Genomic DNA, 17,876 nt, shown 5'->3' on the forward strand with positions numbered 1-17,876 from the left:
GGCCGGGCGCGCGGCAGGGCGCGCGGCAGGGCGCGAGAGCGCGCCCCCGGCGGCGGCGGCGGCGACTGTTGCGGGGCGGCGGGGAACATTGGCTAAGGCGACAGTGGAGGCTTAGGCACCGGTGGCGGGCGGCTGCGGTTCCTGGTGCTGCTCGGCGCGCGGCCAGCTTTCGGAACGGAACGCTCGGCGTCGCGGGCCCCGCCCGGAAAGTTTGCCGTGGAGTCGCGACCTCTTGGCCCGCGCGGCCCGGCATGAAGCGGCGTTGAGGAGCTGCTGCCGCCGCTTGCCGCTGCCGCCGCCGCCGCCGCCTGAGGAGGAGCTGCAGCACCCTGGGCCACGCCGATGACTACTGCAAACTGTGGCGCCCACGACGAGCTCGACTTCAAACTCGTCTTTGGCGAGGACGGGGCGCCGGCGCCGCCGCCCCCGGGCTCGCGGCCTGCAGGTGGGTGCCGGGCCAGGCGGGACCGTGGAGCGACCCCGCTTCTCGCTCGCAGGATCTCTCGCTCCCTCCCTGTTCCCTTGGATGACCGGAGACCGATAACCCTGTGTGTGTGTGCGCGCGCGTGTGTGTGGTGAGTTAAAAACGGATTTAAATCGCTGAGGAGGCGTGTGGGTCGCTGCGACGTGGAAGTGGTGGCGGGCTTGGCTGGAAGCAAACTAGTGGGGAACTCGACTCCGGGACGATCGGGGTTTGGAGGCCCAGGGTCCGGGCTGCTGCCCAAGTGGCGTCTGGTTGTCGCTGCTTTGCCAGTGTGTTGCAAGGAAAATGTTGTCCCTGTGAATTGTTAGCGCACTGGGTTTTTCATCTATTCTAGGTCGTTTCTTGAAATTTCAGTTTGAAAGATGCTAATTTTTCAACGGTAGGACCCCTCTAAAAATCAGGCGCGTGTTTTTTTTAAGTCTACTTTGCTAGAAGAGTAATGCTTTCGAGTTAACGTCCACTCGTGCAAGTTTATGACCCACAATTAATTCGAAGTGTAACTGTAACGGGACTTTTCTGGAAACTGGATTTCCTTACTTGAATAAAGTGTTCCGGAAGATTTTTTTTTTTTAATAGTGGGTTTTTTCATAATTTTCCTAGAAAGTTCTAGAAGTCGATTTTTATTTAAAGAAAAATCTCTCCTTGGAAGATATTTTAAAGGAAATCTTGAATTGGGAAAGCTGGGCACCATCATGCTTGCAGGTCAGACCAATCAGGAAATAGAAACAGGATGACTGGGGACTTAGAGCTCTTTTGTGACCTGGTTTGGAATACTGTGGTTCATTAAGTTCAGTTTCCTTGTTACATATGCATACGAACTTCAAAAAGGAAATGGATAAGAGTAATCCCTATTTTTTCTTGCCTGGTATGAGGTGAATTTCTTAATGTTCATGTTTGATGTTCAGTAGACTGTTCTGTAGAGTTGCATTGAAAAACATACCTGAACGTGAGGCATGAGGATTCTCTAGGCGGTACTTATTTTATCGGTCCTTTTAGTCTTCATATGCTAGATGTCTTTTTCACTGTAGTACATAATTTATAATAGTTATGTGTTGGCTGCGTTTATTTTCAATTCCATTAACATAATTTGAGCACCTATTACGTCGAACCACTCTTACGGACCCTGTAGTGTTATGATGAGGCAGAGGACTGAGGCTTTTCAAGGAGTTTGGGAAATAGTTGGAGGAGACACATAGTCCAAGTAATAACTGTACTACTAGGAAGTCTGTGAATGGTGATGCATTTTATAGTAGAGGAAGAAACAGGAAAAGTGGCATTTGTGGAGAGTGTAGCATTGAATTGTATCTAGATTATCGGGACTTGAAAGAAAAACAGCTTGTTTGAGTATTTTTATTGTAAAAGATAAACAGTTGATGATGTCAGCAAATTTTATTGGGCACAAACTTGATTAGAGCATATATACAAATATATGATCGATAAGGGTGTTAACCACACATATGAATAATAAAGGAATTGTGTGACTACATAAGTAGGAATTGTATATACAACCAAAATACTGAGTAACATTTCAAAGCTATGAAAAAATTTTTAATGATCTTTACCATACGCAAAAGCCATTTTGATATTAAAATAGGTCTAAAAGGAGTTATCTGTAACTTGATTTATAACTGAAATTTCAAAAGGTAAACATCAGCAGTTTTATTTGTCACATAAAGTCCACTTTAAAATATTTTAAGCAGGTAATTTTTTTAAAGTTTTTTTAATATTAAGGCAAAATACATATGAAAAAACAAACCTTCTTAAAGTGAACAATTGAGTGCATTCAGTGTTGTGCAGCTACTGCTTCTGTCTACTTCTAAAACATTTTCTTCATCCAAAAGAAAACTCAGTACCCATTAAACAGTTGCCCCATATTTTTCCTTCCCTCCTCCCAACCCCTAGTAGCCACCAGTCTGGGATCTGTTTCTATGGTACCTCTTCTAGATATTTTATATAAATAGGATAATATAATAGTGACCTTTTGTGTCGGACTACCTCATTCCTTTCTATGGCTGAATAATATTCCATCGTGTGTGTGTGTATAAAGGAACACAATTTGTTCACCAATTGATGGACATTTGGGCTTTTTCTACCTTTTGGCTATTGTGAATAGTGCTGCTATGAACACATAGCAATTAATTTTGAAATTCTGTTGAGGATGTGTTATATATTCACAGCTAAGTTTTCAGAATTACTTGTTCACAAAATAAGTTTTCATTTTACTAAGCATAATTATGAGTATGTAGTTTGAAGGAACAAAGTGGATTCACTGAAATGATTTTAGGATAATATATGCAGTAAAGTGGAAAATAAGAATAAAATTGTTAGTAGAATTCAGATCCTTGCTGGGTTATATCAGTGTGTTTGCCGAACTTATTTTTGGATTCTCTTCCTCACTGGAATGGAAGTTCCTTGAGGTCGGGGATAGTGTCTGTATCTTTTTCAGTTATATTATCAGTGCCTAGCTAGCACAGTGCCTTTACATAGTAGGCACTATATATATAATATATAACATATATTATATATAATACATATATATTTACATATATAATGTATATTTCATATATAATATATAATGTATTATATACATTATATACTCATATACTATATATAATATAAAAAATGCATATAATTATATATGTAATGTATATAATACATATTATATATGATATATATTTTATATATCATATATAATGTTTATTATATATTTTATATATTTTTTTTCTTTTTTGAGGCAGGGTCTCGCCCTGTCGCCCAGGCTGGGATGCAGCGGCGTGATTTCAGCTTACTGCAGCCTCGACCTCTGGGGTTCAAGCGATTGTCCCGCCTCTGCCTCCTGAGTAGTTGGGATTACAGTGGTGTGCTGCCACAGCTGGCTACCTTTTGTGTTTTTAGTAGAGATGGAGTTTCACCATGTTGGCCAGGCTGGTCTTGAACTCCTGACCTCAAGGGATCCTCCTGCCTCAGCCTCCCAAAGTGGTGGGATTACAGGCATGGGCCACCGCACCCTGCCCAATATATATATTTTTAAATAGAGATGGAGGTCTCACTATGTTGCCCAGGCTAGTCTGGAACTCCTGGGCTCTCCTGTGCTGGCTTCCCAAAATGCTGGGATTACAGGTGTGAGCCACTGCACATAGCCCCAATATTTTGTTAAATAAGTGAATAAATAACACCTAAGTTTTGAATCATTGCTCACTGCTCTTTCGTGGTAGAGGAAATTGATGAGAATTGTTTCAGTTCTTTGGCTTTTATTGATGAGTTCCATAAATTAGATCTTGGTAATTTGGGGCTGCAGTGGTTTTACATCTCTGAAGGTTTGGGAGTACTTGTATCACGACTAAATTTCCATACAATGAGAAGATTTTTGAAAAATAGTGAGGTAAGTGGATAGAGAGTGAGGACAAGCCAAGGGCTGAATTTAGTGAATGTCCTAAGCAAGCTTGTTAAAGTGCGAATTAGATGATGTGAGATGGACTTGATAACGCTTAATAATGTTGTATGTTGTATACATTTGTGACTGACGACTGACTTTTTAAGACTACTGTTTGCGGGGTATTTTGAGATTTTTTTCCATTAAAGAAAATTTAAGACCCTAGAGTCTTCAGCTTTCTTATTTATTTATTTTTTTAGACAGTCACATTTAGTAGTGGGGGGTTGTATACCAACTTTAGTGACGCTAATATTAATACATTATAATAACTCTCTACCATCAGACCAGCCTACCTTGTTTTTTTAAATATGACAGTGCTATCTCTGATTTCTGCAGTTAAAAATGAACTAAACTTTTTTTTTAACATTCTTTTACTTAATATCTAGCTCTAAATAGATGATATACCTCAGTAGTAAATAGGAAATTTAAAATAGGTACATGTTTAATGTATTCCATTAACATTGTTTGCCATTATAAAGGGCAGCCTCTGGTACTCTATTTTAGTGTAGTGATTGTGTATCTCTAAGTTTGATGTTATAATAATCTGTACTTTGCAAATTCAGAGTTTCATTCTCAGGGTTCATTACTAAATATTGACTTTCTAGTCCTGAATGAGAGTTACTGGAAGGAATGTGCTATATACTATGTGTAGTATCTTATCTACTACTGTTTTTTCAAAGGGGAGAAATATCTTAGATACAATATGTATTTTTGTAAGAAGTTTACTCGATGATAAGATATGTGTAATTTTTTTCAGATATTCCTTTAATATACAACTTTTTCATATGTCAAGTTGAGGAACTATTCCTAGAAATTGTCTTAGAATTTAATCTACAATGTTTTTACTTTGTTTAGTGCTTGGAGATGTGATCCAATTTACTGTCTCTTAAATAATTTTATTTTCTCACTTTTCAGTTTTTATTGATCATTTTTAGTCAAGGTTTTTGTTTTATCTTGTGTAAATGAGATAATGTATTTAAAGCACTTAGCACAGTCCTGGTCCTATTTAAGTGGTGGTAACTAAAATTTTTTTAAACACGCAACCCCCCCCAACATTTCTTTAGAAACACACACACACACACACACACACACACTCTAATAGGCTAGTTTTTACTTCCTTCTCTTTGCTAGACCCTTCTCCACATGCCAAATTAAAACATTGAGAGATAGTAGGGCATTTACAAACAGCATTTTAAAAAGAAGAAAAAAAGAGATTAGGGCAGATGAGAGATTCAGCAATTTAAACCTTACATGAGTTAGAATATTTGGTCTTAAGACATTTTTATCTGTTTAATTCTAGTCTTTTAAATGTTACTTACCTCTTATATTTTATCAAATACTGAAAGTAATACACTTTTAATTATATTTTTCCACTTTCTTGAATTAAGTTCTTAGTACAATGTGAAAGTTGGTTGATTTGCCGAACATTTAAGTATATAATTGGATATTTAAATCAGTATGAAAAGGAGGAAGTTGGTTGGTTTCTTGTAGAAATTTAATGCTGTGTTTGTACAGCCCATTAGGAACTGTAAAGGAGGTTTTGGATGCTTAGTAGCTTTATTTTCTTACCTTAGGCCAATGTTTTCTGTAGAGTTGAATGTAGTGAGAATATGTATTAGACGACTGAGTCGATAATAAATATTTTAACATTTCATTTGGAAGAATACAACTCTGTTTCTTTGACACATTTCCTGATGTTGAAGGATGCTTCTGGGGGTAACTGGCAGAATTTTGTGGTTTAGATTAGTGAAAAAATGTGTTTCAGCAAGTATGGGGAAAAATCGAGGAAAAATTTCAATGTCATGTTTTTGTTAAAAACATTCATCATTGCAAGAGCTATTCCTGTACTTTCTTAGGTGTTCCTATTTGCCAATCCAGAAAGGATACTTTGGCATATATTCTTAACTATTAGTAGAAGTAATACTGTAGTAGTTTTATTAGGTGTTATAAAAGTTAAAACTTGGGTATTATATACATAGCCAAGAAGTTGTGGGGGTTAAGTAAGGCCTGTATCTTAAGCGTTCAAGATAATAATTTAAAGTAAGCTGTAGAATCAACTTATAATAATGACTTGCCTTTCTTTGGCAACCAGTAAACTTTGCCTAAAGTTGTATTTGTTTTTATTGAAGGCATAGTCCAAATTCTGCTTTTGAGGTTTGCTCTATATTTATTTTTTAAATGAAATGGAATCGTAAGGACATTTTTGGTGAGAAAATGTAGTATTACTTTTTCTTCAGAGAAAGTCATAAATAGTGATATATAAAATGGGGACCTTTTAAGAGAAGTTAATGAGTTGTATCACTGATTTCCCTCTCATTATTGCTAGTTGAGTAGTAGATAATTCAGTATGGTAATGTTTTGTTTTAAATAAGAGGTGAGGTTGAAGAAGCCATAATATAGTGAAGGCAGTCACATTGCTCTTAAAAGATAGGAAACCTGAGTAGGTTGAGCCTCATTTGATAGTAAGCAGTCGTTTGCTCACAGCAGTAACATAAATAAGGAAGGTGTTGTGTAAAGCTGTCCTGGTGGGTCAGGGGAGTAGACACAGCAGACTTGGCAGTAGGCCTGGCTTCTAAAACAATATCCAAGTCATCAAATTTGCCCAGGCATGCCATATGAGGTTCAAGTAACAGTGGAATTTAGGAGGAGTGAGTTTGTTCAGGGAGGCTTAGGAGAGTCACAAGCAAGAGCAAGCTTTTTTAAGAGCCATCATTTAAACTCAAACGTAATGTGGGTCTGCATATATTTTGGCATTTCTAGTAATGTTTACGTAATTATATTGTATGACTTTCACCTGTTGGCAATTGGGGCTCTAAGATTTAAGTAACAGCCTATGAATTGCTAGTTTACCAACAGCTGAAATTTAATCTTTGGGACAGTTCTAGTTAATATTAGTTAATATTCATGTGTGAGGCTGGGCGCGGTGGCTCACACCTGTGTAATCCCAGCACTTTGGGAGGCCGAGGCGGGTGGATCACCTGAGGTCAGGAGTTCGAGACCAGCCTGGCCAACATGATGAAACCCCCGTCTTTACTAAAAATACAAAAAATTAGCTGGATGTGGTGGCAGGCGCTGTAATCCCGGCTACTTGGGAGGCTGAGGCAGAATTGCTTGAACTTGGGAGGTGGAGGTTGCAGTGAGCTCAGATGGTACCATTGCACTCCAGCCTGGGGGACAGAGTAAAACTCTCTCTCAAAATAAATAAATAAATAAATAAAAGGCTGGGCACGGTGGCTTACGCCTGTAATCCTAGCACTTTGGGTTGCTGAGGCAGGCGGATCACGAGGTCAGGAGTTCGAGACCAGCCTGACTAACATAGAGAAACCCCGCCTCTACTAAAAATACAAAATTAGCCGGGTGTCGTGGCGCATGCCTGTTGTAATCCCAGCTACTCGGGAAGCTGAGGCAGGAGAATCACTTGAACCTGGGAGGCGGAGGTTGCAGTGAGCTTAGATCGCGCCATTGCACTCCAGCATGGGCAACAAGAGCGAAACTCTGTCTCAAAAAAAAAAAAATGTGTAAAAAGGAACTACAAGTCTATGAAAGCCTGAACATCGCAGGTATACTAGAGAAGTAACCTGAAGGCTTCATTTTCTTTTCTTTTTTTTTTGAGATGGAGTCTTGCTCTGTCTCCCAGGCTGGAGTGCAGTGGCGCAATCTCGGCTCAGTGCAACCTCCACCTCCTGGGTTCACGCCATTCTCCTGCCTCAGCCTCCTGAGTAGCTGGGACTACCGGCCTCCCAAAGTGCTGAGATTACAGGCATGAGCCATTGCGCCCAGCCCGTCATTTTCCTACATAATGTACAGTTTCAGAATGTCTTATGTTACAGCAGCAGGTGAGAGTTTTGCATTTTAAAATATGTTTTTCAGTGTCTTAATATTTTGTGTTAATTTTGTATTTATTAATTTTCATCAGCTTTGCTGTTTAATTAGAAAATAGGATTATTTGACCTCTGAAATTGGATTACATTCAGGTTAATTCTTTTCTCCTAAAACTTTCAGTAAGTTGCTTTGTATTAAATGTAAAAATGTGTCTAAAAGCATTTTTTTCTCCTCAAGGTAATCACTGACTAGAACACTTTAATGGACTGTGAGTTGTACTTAAATGTAAATATTTTTCGGTATTGCTTTAAAAAATCTTTCAGTAAAAATTGTTAAAAATGGCATTTAGAAAAAAATGACATTCAGAAATTGTTGAAGCTAGATGATGGGTATGTGGGGGTTCACAATAATATTCTCTGTTCTTTATATACGTTCTTAAATTTCCATAATAAAAACTTTAAAAAATGACATTCGAAAGCTCTTCAAATTCTTTAAGGTACTAGATTAGGATAGGAAAGATATTCACTTTTAAAAATAGCATTGTGAAGGCTATAGGATTTGTTGTGTGTAGTTAAAAAAAACTGGCTTAACAAATTAACAGAAAATAAAAATTAGCATGATATGTCTGATTTACAAAAGTCATTTCTCCCTTTGATTATGTAGTGTTAACAGTGAGATGGTGGGTTAGTGGCGCACGTAAATAGGAAGTAAACTGATCTTATGCTTTTGAGTAGGTGCTTTAACATTTTAAAAATATTTTCTAATTATATGACGCTAGAAAAATCCATTTATTATCTAGTGATTTAAGGGCTTGAAATTGTTTTTAAAACTTTAATGTTTGATCATGTTGCTTGTATCTGTCAGTCTGATGTTAAGTGTTTGTCATTTCTATGAACTTTTCAGTTTATTCATGATGAAAAGAAGCTAGATAACTTGTTCATGATTTTAAGACTACATTTTTAATTTTTAATCTGCATTTTTAATAATTGGTAGAAACTCACAAAAATAATAGACATAACTTTTTTTATTTGTGAACATTTTAGAACAAACAAGGTCTGAAATTTGTATTCTACATCTTGTCATTTGTGAGATCATATTGAATACTACAGTTTTTTGTTTTTTTTTGAGACGGAGTTTCGCTCTTGTTGCCCAGGCTGGGGTGCAGTGGTGGGATCTCGGCTCACCGCAACCTCTGCCTCCCGGGTTCAAGCGATTCTCCTGCCTCAGCCTCCTGAGTAGCTGGGATTACAGGCATGCGCCACCACACCCGGCTAATTTTGTATTTTTAGTAGAGGCAGGGTTTCTCCATGTTAGTCAGGCTGGTCTCAAACTCCCAACCTCAGATGATCCTCCCGGCTTGGCCTCCCATAATGCTGGGATTACAGGCATGAGCCACTGCGCCTGGCCAAATAATAAAGTTTTAATCTTGTCCTTTACATAAAAGATATCTTTGGGGAAAATATAGAAAGTTTAATCTAAATTTTACTTATTTTTTATTGCACATGAAAGGTTTAAGGAAATTTGATAGCTCCTCTGCTCTCAACACTTCTTTATAGTTTTCACTTTCTTTCAGTAAGGGTAGTTCAAATAACACTCAAGAAAAAAGATGGTCAGAAGTTGTTGAGGCAAGATGATAGGTATATGGAGACTCTGTACTTTAGGTATATTTGAAAACTTCCATTATACAAAGTTTTGAGGACTTTTTTTTTTTTTTTTTGAGACAGTCTCGCTCTGTTGCCCAGGCTGGAGTGCAATGGCGCGATCTCGGCTCACCGCAACCTCCGCCTCCTGGGTTCAAGCGATTCTCCTGCCTCAGCTTCCCGAGTAGCTGGGATTACAGGCGCCTGCCACCAAGCCCAGCTAATTTTTGTATCTTTATTAGAGACAGGGTTTCACCATGCTGGCCAGGCTGGTCTCGAACTCCTGACCTCAGGCGATCCACCCGCCTCGGCCTCCCAGAGTGCTGGGATTACAGGCGTGAGCCGCGCCCAGCCTGAGGACTTTTTTTTGTTTTTGAGATAGGGTCTTTCTCTGTTGCCCATGCTGGAGTGCAGTGTTGTGATCACAGCTTACTGCAGCCTCAACCTCCTGGGCTCAATTGATCCACCCACTTCAGTTTCTTGAGTAGCTGGGACCACAGGTGCGCCACCATACCTGGCTAATTTTTAAAATTTTTTGTAGAGGTGAGGTCTCACTATGTTGCCCAAGGTGGTCTCAAACTCCTGGATTCAAGCGATCCTCCCAGCCTTGGCCTCCTGAAGTGATGGCATTAACAGGCATGAGCTACCGCACCCGGCCTTTGAGACCTCTTAACCATGAGCCAGAGCAAGAAATACATTTTGTTTCAACCCAACACACACGTACATGTTTATACACACAAACTGAGATAGATGTTTCATGTAAAACAGTGTTTAGCTTTACTGCATGGCATTACTCTGACATTTTCATTACATAAAAAAATTGTCACAGCTCACTAATAGATCACTTACTACCTTCAGTTTGAAAAACTGAGCTCTAGGAGATGGTTTCATGGTTCTGATTAAAACTGTTAGTACATCGAAGCTGGGTGCAGTGCCCTGTGCCTGTAGTCCCAGCTACTTGGAAGTATCTCTTGAGCCTAGGGATTCTAGACCAGTCTGGACAACATAAGGATACCCTGTTTCTTAAAAACAAAAACAAACTGTTAGTGCATCGAGTTGTTCTTGTTATTCAAACTATATTTCCCACGTCTGTAGTTCTTTAATATGTTAAACTTCAAAAATTGACTTAGCTTATTGCTATCCTTTTATTGGGTTAGTTGGCTGGTAAATTTTGCCACTTCCTGAAAATGACTTTTGTTTCCCCCCTTCTCTCTGCCCTGTGGCCAAAGTCTTGGTCTCCTTCCATTTGGATTTGTGTATTAATAGTTTTCTCTTCGTATTTTCTCCTAATTCAGTTCTGAAAGTCATAGTTGAGGTTATCTTCAATTCCCACTCCTTTTTGTCTGTAACCTGCCTTTCCTCACAGTTTTTCATTGTGCTCCACCATTTTATATCTGTTACTTCAGATATCAAGCTCATCACCTTTATTCATCTCTTTTCAGTCCCAGTGTGAAACCTTTCCTTCCATCCATTTTCCTGATCTGCTGTCAACGTGTTCACCAAAGACTTTTTCTTTTGTGAGACAACTTATTAACAGATAATTTTGATGTAGTACTGAGCTAGGTCTGGATTCTAGATTCATTTCTGTTGCTAATTGTGTGATACTGCTAAAAAGCATAGAGTTTCAAGCTAATTCAGTCCTTCCATTTTACAGGAGAGGAAATTGAGACTCAAATTGACCTGCCCAAGGTCATTTAACTGGTTAATATCAAAACAGAGACCCAGGACTTCAGACTCCTAGTCCTTTGGTCTTCTCCAGTAAGTTGCTTGATTTTTGCTTGAAAATCCTACATTTCCTTCTTGTGGATTAAAAACAAGAACAACAACAACAAAAATCCTACAGTTCTTTTTGCACAACCTATAATTTTGATCATTTTGTAACTTTTTGTTTGTGATACATTAGATAAATATTTAATCCAGTGTTGTTGAGTACCTATTATGTGCAAGGTATTTTTATGTGCACTATCTCATGATAACCTAGAGAGAGGTATTATTTCCATTTAGCGCATAAGGAAACAGAAATGCAGATGGATTTGACCATCTAGAAAGTGGAATTAGCTGGTATTTGAACTTTGGTTTTCTGACCTCAAATTTTGGGCCCTTTCTGCTATGCCTGCCTCTTGCCTTGCTATTCTCAGAAAGAGTTTAAGTACAGAAAGACTCAGTTTTTCCTATGGTGAAAGCAAGGGTCATGTTGGGCATATGGAATCAAACATATATGAGTCATGTCTTACAAATTACATGTGTTCCTGTGACTAGATTTTCTGCTTTGGGCTCAAAATAGCTACTTGAGGGTTGCTTCTTATTCCTGCCTGCTCTAGGAAATTTTAAAGGGTAGCAGTGATACAGTTAGACCAATAGAGGGTACTGTATCGCTATATCGCTAACTGTGCTAGGCCCAAATTTAGCTCTTTTGGGCCTTTTCTCTTTGCTGCTTTGTGGATCTGGAGGTCAAGAGGTGATATCATTTTAGGTTTTAAGGCAGTTTACTCTAAGGAGGAATTGGCCTTTGTCTTTGGCAGCCCCCCCCTCCGCCCATGTTGTCTTGATTAGGGTCTGATTTGTCATCTTGCAGGCTGTTTTGCTTTTAAAGTTTAAAGCGTTTAGATCTGTCGTCAAAATTGCCCTAAACCGGAATGAGGAAAAATTCAGAATTTTAAAAATGCTCAATAGTCAGGGTAGTTTCATTTTTCAAGGTTAACATTTTGCTTTCACATGTTCAAAAAAAAAAAATGAGTACTATTTATTTGATTGAATTTAGGATGCAAGGAGAACTACCTTCTATAGCCACTAGGACTGATACACATTTTTTTCCTTGATATTTTGACCAATTTGCCATCTGCCATTTATTCTTCTCTCTCAAGATCAGTACTCTTTTGGATTTTCTCTCTCTTTTGTACATACCCAGTTGTCTCTGAGTTTCACCAGAACTCTCCCTTTGAGAGCAAAGGCAAGAAAGCTCTTTTGTCATACATGTTACCTAGTAAATGTTGGCTGATCATGGTTTTAGCACTTCTGTTGACTTTTTAATCATCTGATTACTATTTGAAATAAATAGTAAAATACTCTTAATCTTCTAGTTTAAATGTATGCAAAATAGTTATATTTGGATTGATATTTGCTGAGGGGAAGGAATGAGACACGGATGCTGGCTTCACACAGCTCTTTTCTTTTTAAGAGTGACGAAGGACTTTTCCAGAAGCCTTCAGCAAACTTAACCTTGCGTTTCATTGACCAAAACTGGGTTACATTCCCTTTCCTAAATTAGTTACTGGTAAAGATGAGCAGAATTATTCTTAGCCAACCAGACCTATGCCTTGGCCTGAGGATATGGTTGGCTTCCCCAAAACACAAGGCTGCATGGGAGAGGAGTGGATAGAAGGATAGAAAATCTGTTAGGGAGGAAGAAAGAGAAAATGGATGCTCGGAGGGGGTCAACCAAAAGAATTGTCTGTGCTTACTATCCACAGTATTCTAGCAATTGAGGGACTTAAAAAAATTTTTTTTTTTTTGAGAGAGAATCTCACTCTATTGCCCAGGCTGGAGTGCAACCTCTGCCTCCTGGGTTCAGGTGATTGTGATGTCTCAGCCTCTCAAGTAGCTGAAGTAGCTGGGATTACAGGTGTGCACCACATGCCCAGCTAATTTTTTTTTTTTTTTTTTTTTGAGACAGAGTCTCACTCTGTCACCTAGGCTGGAGCACAGTGGCACAATCTCTGCTCACTGCAACTTCCACCTCCCAGGTTCAAGTGATTTTCCTGCCTCATGCCTCACAAGTAGCTGGGATTACAGATGTGTGTCACCGTGCCTGGCTAATTTTTGTATTCTTAGTAGAGACAGGGTTTCACCATGTTGGACATGCTGGTCTTGAACTCCCTACCTCAGGTGATCTGCCTGCCTCGGCCTCCCAAAGTGCTGGGATTATAGGCATGAGCCCCTGTGCCCAGCCAGTTGAGGGACTTTATAATGTAAACCTGACTTTTGTTATGCAGTTACTTTCTCTGGCACTTGCTTTTTCTTTTGCTTTGTCAGAGTCCTTGGGGATGGGCATGGGAGTTGATAGAGGTGCCAAGAAAGAGAAGTATGGCTATTGATCCTGGATTAATAACAGTGGGGTTGGTGTCTTGATGGGTGGGAGATCTGGGACACAAAATTCATTTTTGTTGTGTGGTTCAGGTGGAACCTGATGATTATGCAGACATACAGAAGCGTAAAGACAGTGTCAAATCTGATTTGTCAAAATTGAGATAGTAAAGTGTTTTTTAAATGCTTATTTTATTTTATTTCTTAAAATTTATTTTGAGACAGGGTCTCACTTTGTTGCCCAGGCTGGAGTTCAGTGGCTCAATCATAGATCACTGCAGTCTTAACTCAGCCTCCCAAGTAGCTCAAACCACAGGTGCTTGCCACCATGCCCAGCTAATTTTTAAAAATTGTTTTTGATAGAGACGGAGTCTTTCTGTGTTGCCCAGGCCAGTCTCAAACTCCTGGGCCCGAGCAGTCCTCCCACCTTGGCCTCCCAATGTACTGGGATTACAGGTGTGAGCCACCATGCCCACGCTAAAAATTATTTTTAAAGTGCTTTGTTTCATTCTTTCGAAGGCTAATCTGAAAGAAACTAGCTGTTGTTAAAGGATAAAATAGAAGAATATGTAGAAGAAGAGAAAGTAGTAACCAGAGGGGAACATTGTATGAGATCTTAGAGTAACTGAGCTGGAAGGGACCTCAAGAAAGTCCCCTTCCATTAAGTGGGTAAATATACTAAATCATTTAATCTTTTAATTAAGTTTTGTTAAGTGTCAGTATTATTATGTGCCAAATACTGGTAATACAAATTAAATATAATTCAGTCTATTGGAGTAGACATATAAATGACTACAACAATATTAATATAACAGAGGTACGGAGAAGGGCCTCTGAGCATATAATGACACAGATTAACTCTGAGTAGAGAGGTCAGAGAAGAGTACAGTTGAGCAGAATCCAGTGGGATGAGTTCACCAGGTGGCTAAGGGAGGACATAACATTTCAGGCCAGCCGATTATCACACCCAAAGACAGGTTAAAGAGCATGGTCCTTTAATTTGGAAAGTGGAAGATCAGGATTCTGTTGTGTCCAGATGTGGCTGGAGAGGGACAGACTATTATACTGTATTGAGGAGTTTGGATTTTAGTTTGAAGACAGCAGGGAGCCATTGAAGGATTTCAAATTGGGCAGAAATGTCACATTTGTAGCTCCATCACTCTACTATACTGTGGGTAATAGATTGAAGAAGACAGGAATGGAGGTGGGGACACATGTATTTGAGAAATGATAAGGGTAGAGCAGTGAAGACGACAAAGTGGGAATAGTGCTCAGATAGATTTACAGGAAAGAAATCAATAGGACCTGGTATCCATTGAGTAAGGAAAGGGAAGGAGGCAGGATTATTTCTATTTTTCTAGTTTGGGTCAATTGTGGTAGGAGAATTAGCTTTGGAGGTGGGGAGGGAGAAAAGTGATTCATTTTAATAAAATGTGCTATTACAAAATATCTGTGGAAATAGTGGTGAACAAGACATGGCCCTTGCCCTCATGAAGTGCACAGTCTAGTAATTATTAATGTAACTAGTGTCATGAAAATATAAAGTGCAAAGTATAAAGTGCAATGAGAGTATATAGTAAAAAGGAGTTCAGTTTTGTGTATGTCTAGTTTGAAGCATCTGTAGATTTATTAGGCAATTGGAAATATAAGTGTAGAGCTCAAAAGAGAAACTTGCACAAAAGAGATTTGAAAGTTATTGGTCTATAGATATTGATGATAGTTCAAGTCATGGGCATGGATGAAGTCACTGCAAGAGAGTGTGGATTATAATGTGAAAAGGAGGCTGAGAACAGGACTCTGGAAACAACAGTATTGCAAGGATGGCAAGGAGAGAAGTCTGAGAAGATGCTGTCACAGAGTTAAATTAGACAATCAAGAGAATGGTGTAGGGAAAGCCAAGGTAGAAGAGGGTTTTATCTATTTCAACAGCTTTATTGAGGTAAAATTGACATTTAATAAACAACATATTTAAAGTGCATAGTTTAAGTTTTGACACATGTAGAGACCCATGAAACTTTTACCAGATATAGTGAACATATCCACGACCCCCAAAAGAAGTTTGTTTGTGTGCCTCTGTAATCACTCCCTCCCATACACCTTTCTCCCTTTTCCAGACAACCGCTGAACTCACTAGAACATTTATATAAGTGGAATTGTAAAGCATGTACTCTTTTTTTGCGGGGGTTGGGTGCTGACTTCTTGTCATTGCTATTTTGAGATATGTCCATGTTATTGAGTGTATCAGTAGGTCATTAATTTTTATTGGGGAGTAGTTGCCATTATGTATGTATAGTACAATTTATTTTATCCATTCACCTGTTGATGGACTTTTGGATTGTTTCCAGGTTTTGGCTGTTACAAATAAAGCAGCGATGAATATTCATGTATTGTCTTTGTATGGACACATCTTTCCCTTTCCCTTGGGTAAATACCTAAGAATGTAATGGTTGGGTAATTTGGTAGATGTACATTTAACTTTTTGTCTATTATTATTATTATTATTATTATTATTTTTGAGATGGAGCCTCACTCTGTCGCCAGGCTGGAGTGCTGTGATGCATATCTCGGCTCACTGCAACCTCCCAACTCCCTCGTTCAAGTTGTTCTCCTGCCTCAGCCTCCCGAGTAGCTGGGATTGCAGGCACACGCCACCATGCCCAGCTAATTTTTGTATTTTTAGTAGAGACAGAGTTTCACCATGTTGACCAGGATGGTCGCAATCTCCTGAGCTCGTGATCCACCCGCCTCAGCGTCCCAAAGTGTTGGGATTACAGGTGTGAACCACTGTGCCCAGCACATTTAACTTTTTAAGAAACTGCCAAACTGTTTTCCAAAGTGGTTATATCATTTTAAATTCCCACTAGCAGTGGAAATACATATTTTGACATCCTAACCAACATCAGGTTTAGATAGTCTTTTTAATTTTAGCCATTCTAACAGGTGTGTAGTGGTATCTTCTGTAGGTTTAGTTTATATTTCCCAAATAACTAATGCTCTTGAACATCTTTTTATGTGCTTATTTGCTATCTTTTTTGGTTAAGTGTCTTTTTAAGCTTTTTACCCATTTAAAAAAGCTTTTTATTTTGAAATAATTAATAGGTCCACAGGAAGTTGTAAATAAAATGTAAAGAGGTTCTGGGTACCCTTTACTCAGTTTCTCCCAACGATAACATCTTGCATAACTATAGTACAATATTGAGACCAGGAAAATGACACTGGTAGAATCCACTGAACTAACTCAGATGTGAACAATTTTACATGCACTGATTTGTGTGTGTTTATGTGTGTAGTTCTCTGCAGTTTTATCATATGTAGATTAGTGTAACTACTACCATGATCAAGATACAGAACTGGGCCAGGCGTGGTGGCTCACGCCTGTAGTCCCAGCACTTTGAGAGGCTGAGGCTGGTGGATCACCTGAGGTCAGGAGTTTGAGACCAGCCTGGCCAACCTGGTGAAACCCTGTCTCTACTAAAAATACAAAAAATTAGCCGGGTGTGGTGATGGGCGCCTGTAGTCCCAGCTACTCGGGAGGCTGAGGCAGGAGAATGGCGTGAACCCGGGAGGCGGAGCTTGCATTGAGTGGAGATTGCACCACTGCATTCCAGCCTGGGCGACAGAGCGAGACCCCATCTCAAAAAAAAAAAAAAAAAAAAAATTAGCCGGGCATGGTGGTGGGCACCTGTAATCTCAGCTACTGGGAAGGCTGAGACAGGAGAATCGCTTGAACCTGGGAGGCGAGGATTGCAGTGAGCTGAGATTGGGCCATTTCACTCCAGCCCAGGTGACAGAGTGAGACTCTGTCTCAAAATATAATAATAATAATAATAAAAAATATAGAACTGTTTCATCTCACTAACTTCTTTATAAGCACATCCTTTTCCCTCCCTCTTCCCCAACCCAGTCTCAAATTCCTGGCAACCACTAATCTATTCTACATCTCCAAAGTATTATTTCAAGAAAACGTTAGCTACATAAATTGAGTCATACACTATGGGACTTTTTTGGGAGAGGGCAGGGCAGGGGGACAGGGTCTCACTAGGTTGCCAAGGCTGGAGTACAGTGGCATGATTATGCCTCACTGCAGCCTCGAACTCTTGGGCTCAAGCTCTCCTCCCACCTCAGCCTCCCAAAGTGCTGGGATTACAGGTATGAGCCACCGTGCCAGGCCCTATGTGACCATTTGAGGTTGACTTTTTCTTCACTCATTGCCTGGCGATCCTTCCAAGTTGTTGAGTATATTAATAGTTTGTTCTGTTTTATTGCTGAGTAGTGTTCCATCATATGGATGTACTACAGTTTAATTGTTTACCCATTGAAGGACATTCGGGTTATTTCCAGTTATTGGCTATTATGAAAATTGCTATGAACATTTGTGTACAGATTTGTATGTGGATATGTATTGTTTCTTTTT

The 17,876-nt window shown here is 39.4% G+C and overlaps 1 protein-coding gene across 18 annotated transcripts in view; it reads left to right on the forward strand.

The window, feature by feature from the left end:
• NFATC3 (nuclear factor of activated T cells 3) overlaps positions 1-17,876 on the forward strand; it is a 147,555-nt gene continuing 129,679 nt past the window's right edge. For 14 of the 18 annotated variants that reach the window (XR_010152371.1, XR_010152373.1, XR_010152369.1 and 11 more), the window contains exon 1: positions 5-445. Coding sequence is in view for 13 of the 18 variants with exons in the window: in XM_009431088.5 (XP_009429363.1) it covers positions 343-445 (103 nt within the window). In the remaining 5 variants the exon portion in view is untranslated. Of the gene's footprint in view, positions 446-17,876 lie in introns of all 18 variants that reach the window. The other 4 variants (XM_063797283.1, XM_016928901.4, XM_001167633.8 and 1 more) reach the window with 3 other exon arrangements.

The sequence above is a fragment of the Pan troglodytes genome, chromosome 18 (genome assembly GCF_028858775.2).
Source record: "Pan troglodytes isolate AG18354 chromosome 18, NHGRI_mPanTro3-v2.0_pri, whole genome shotgun sequence".
NCBI lineage: Eukaryota > Metazoa > Chordata > Mammalia > Primates > Hominidae > Pan > Pan troglodytes.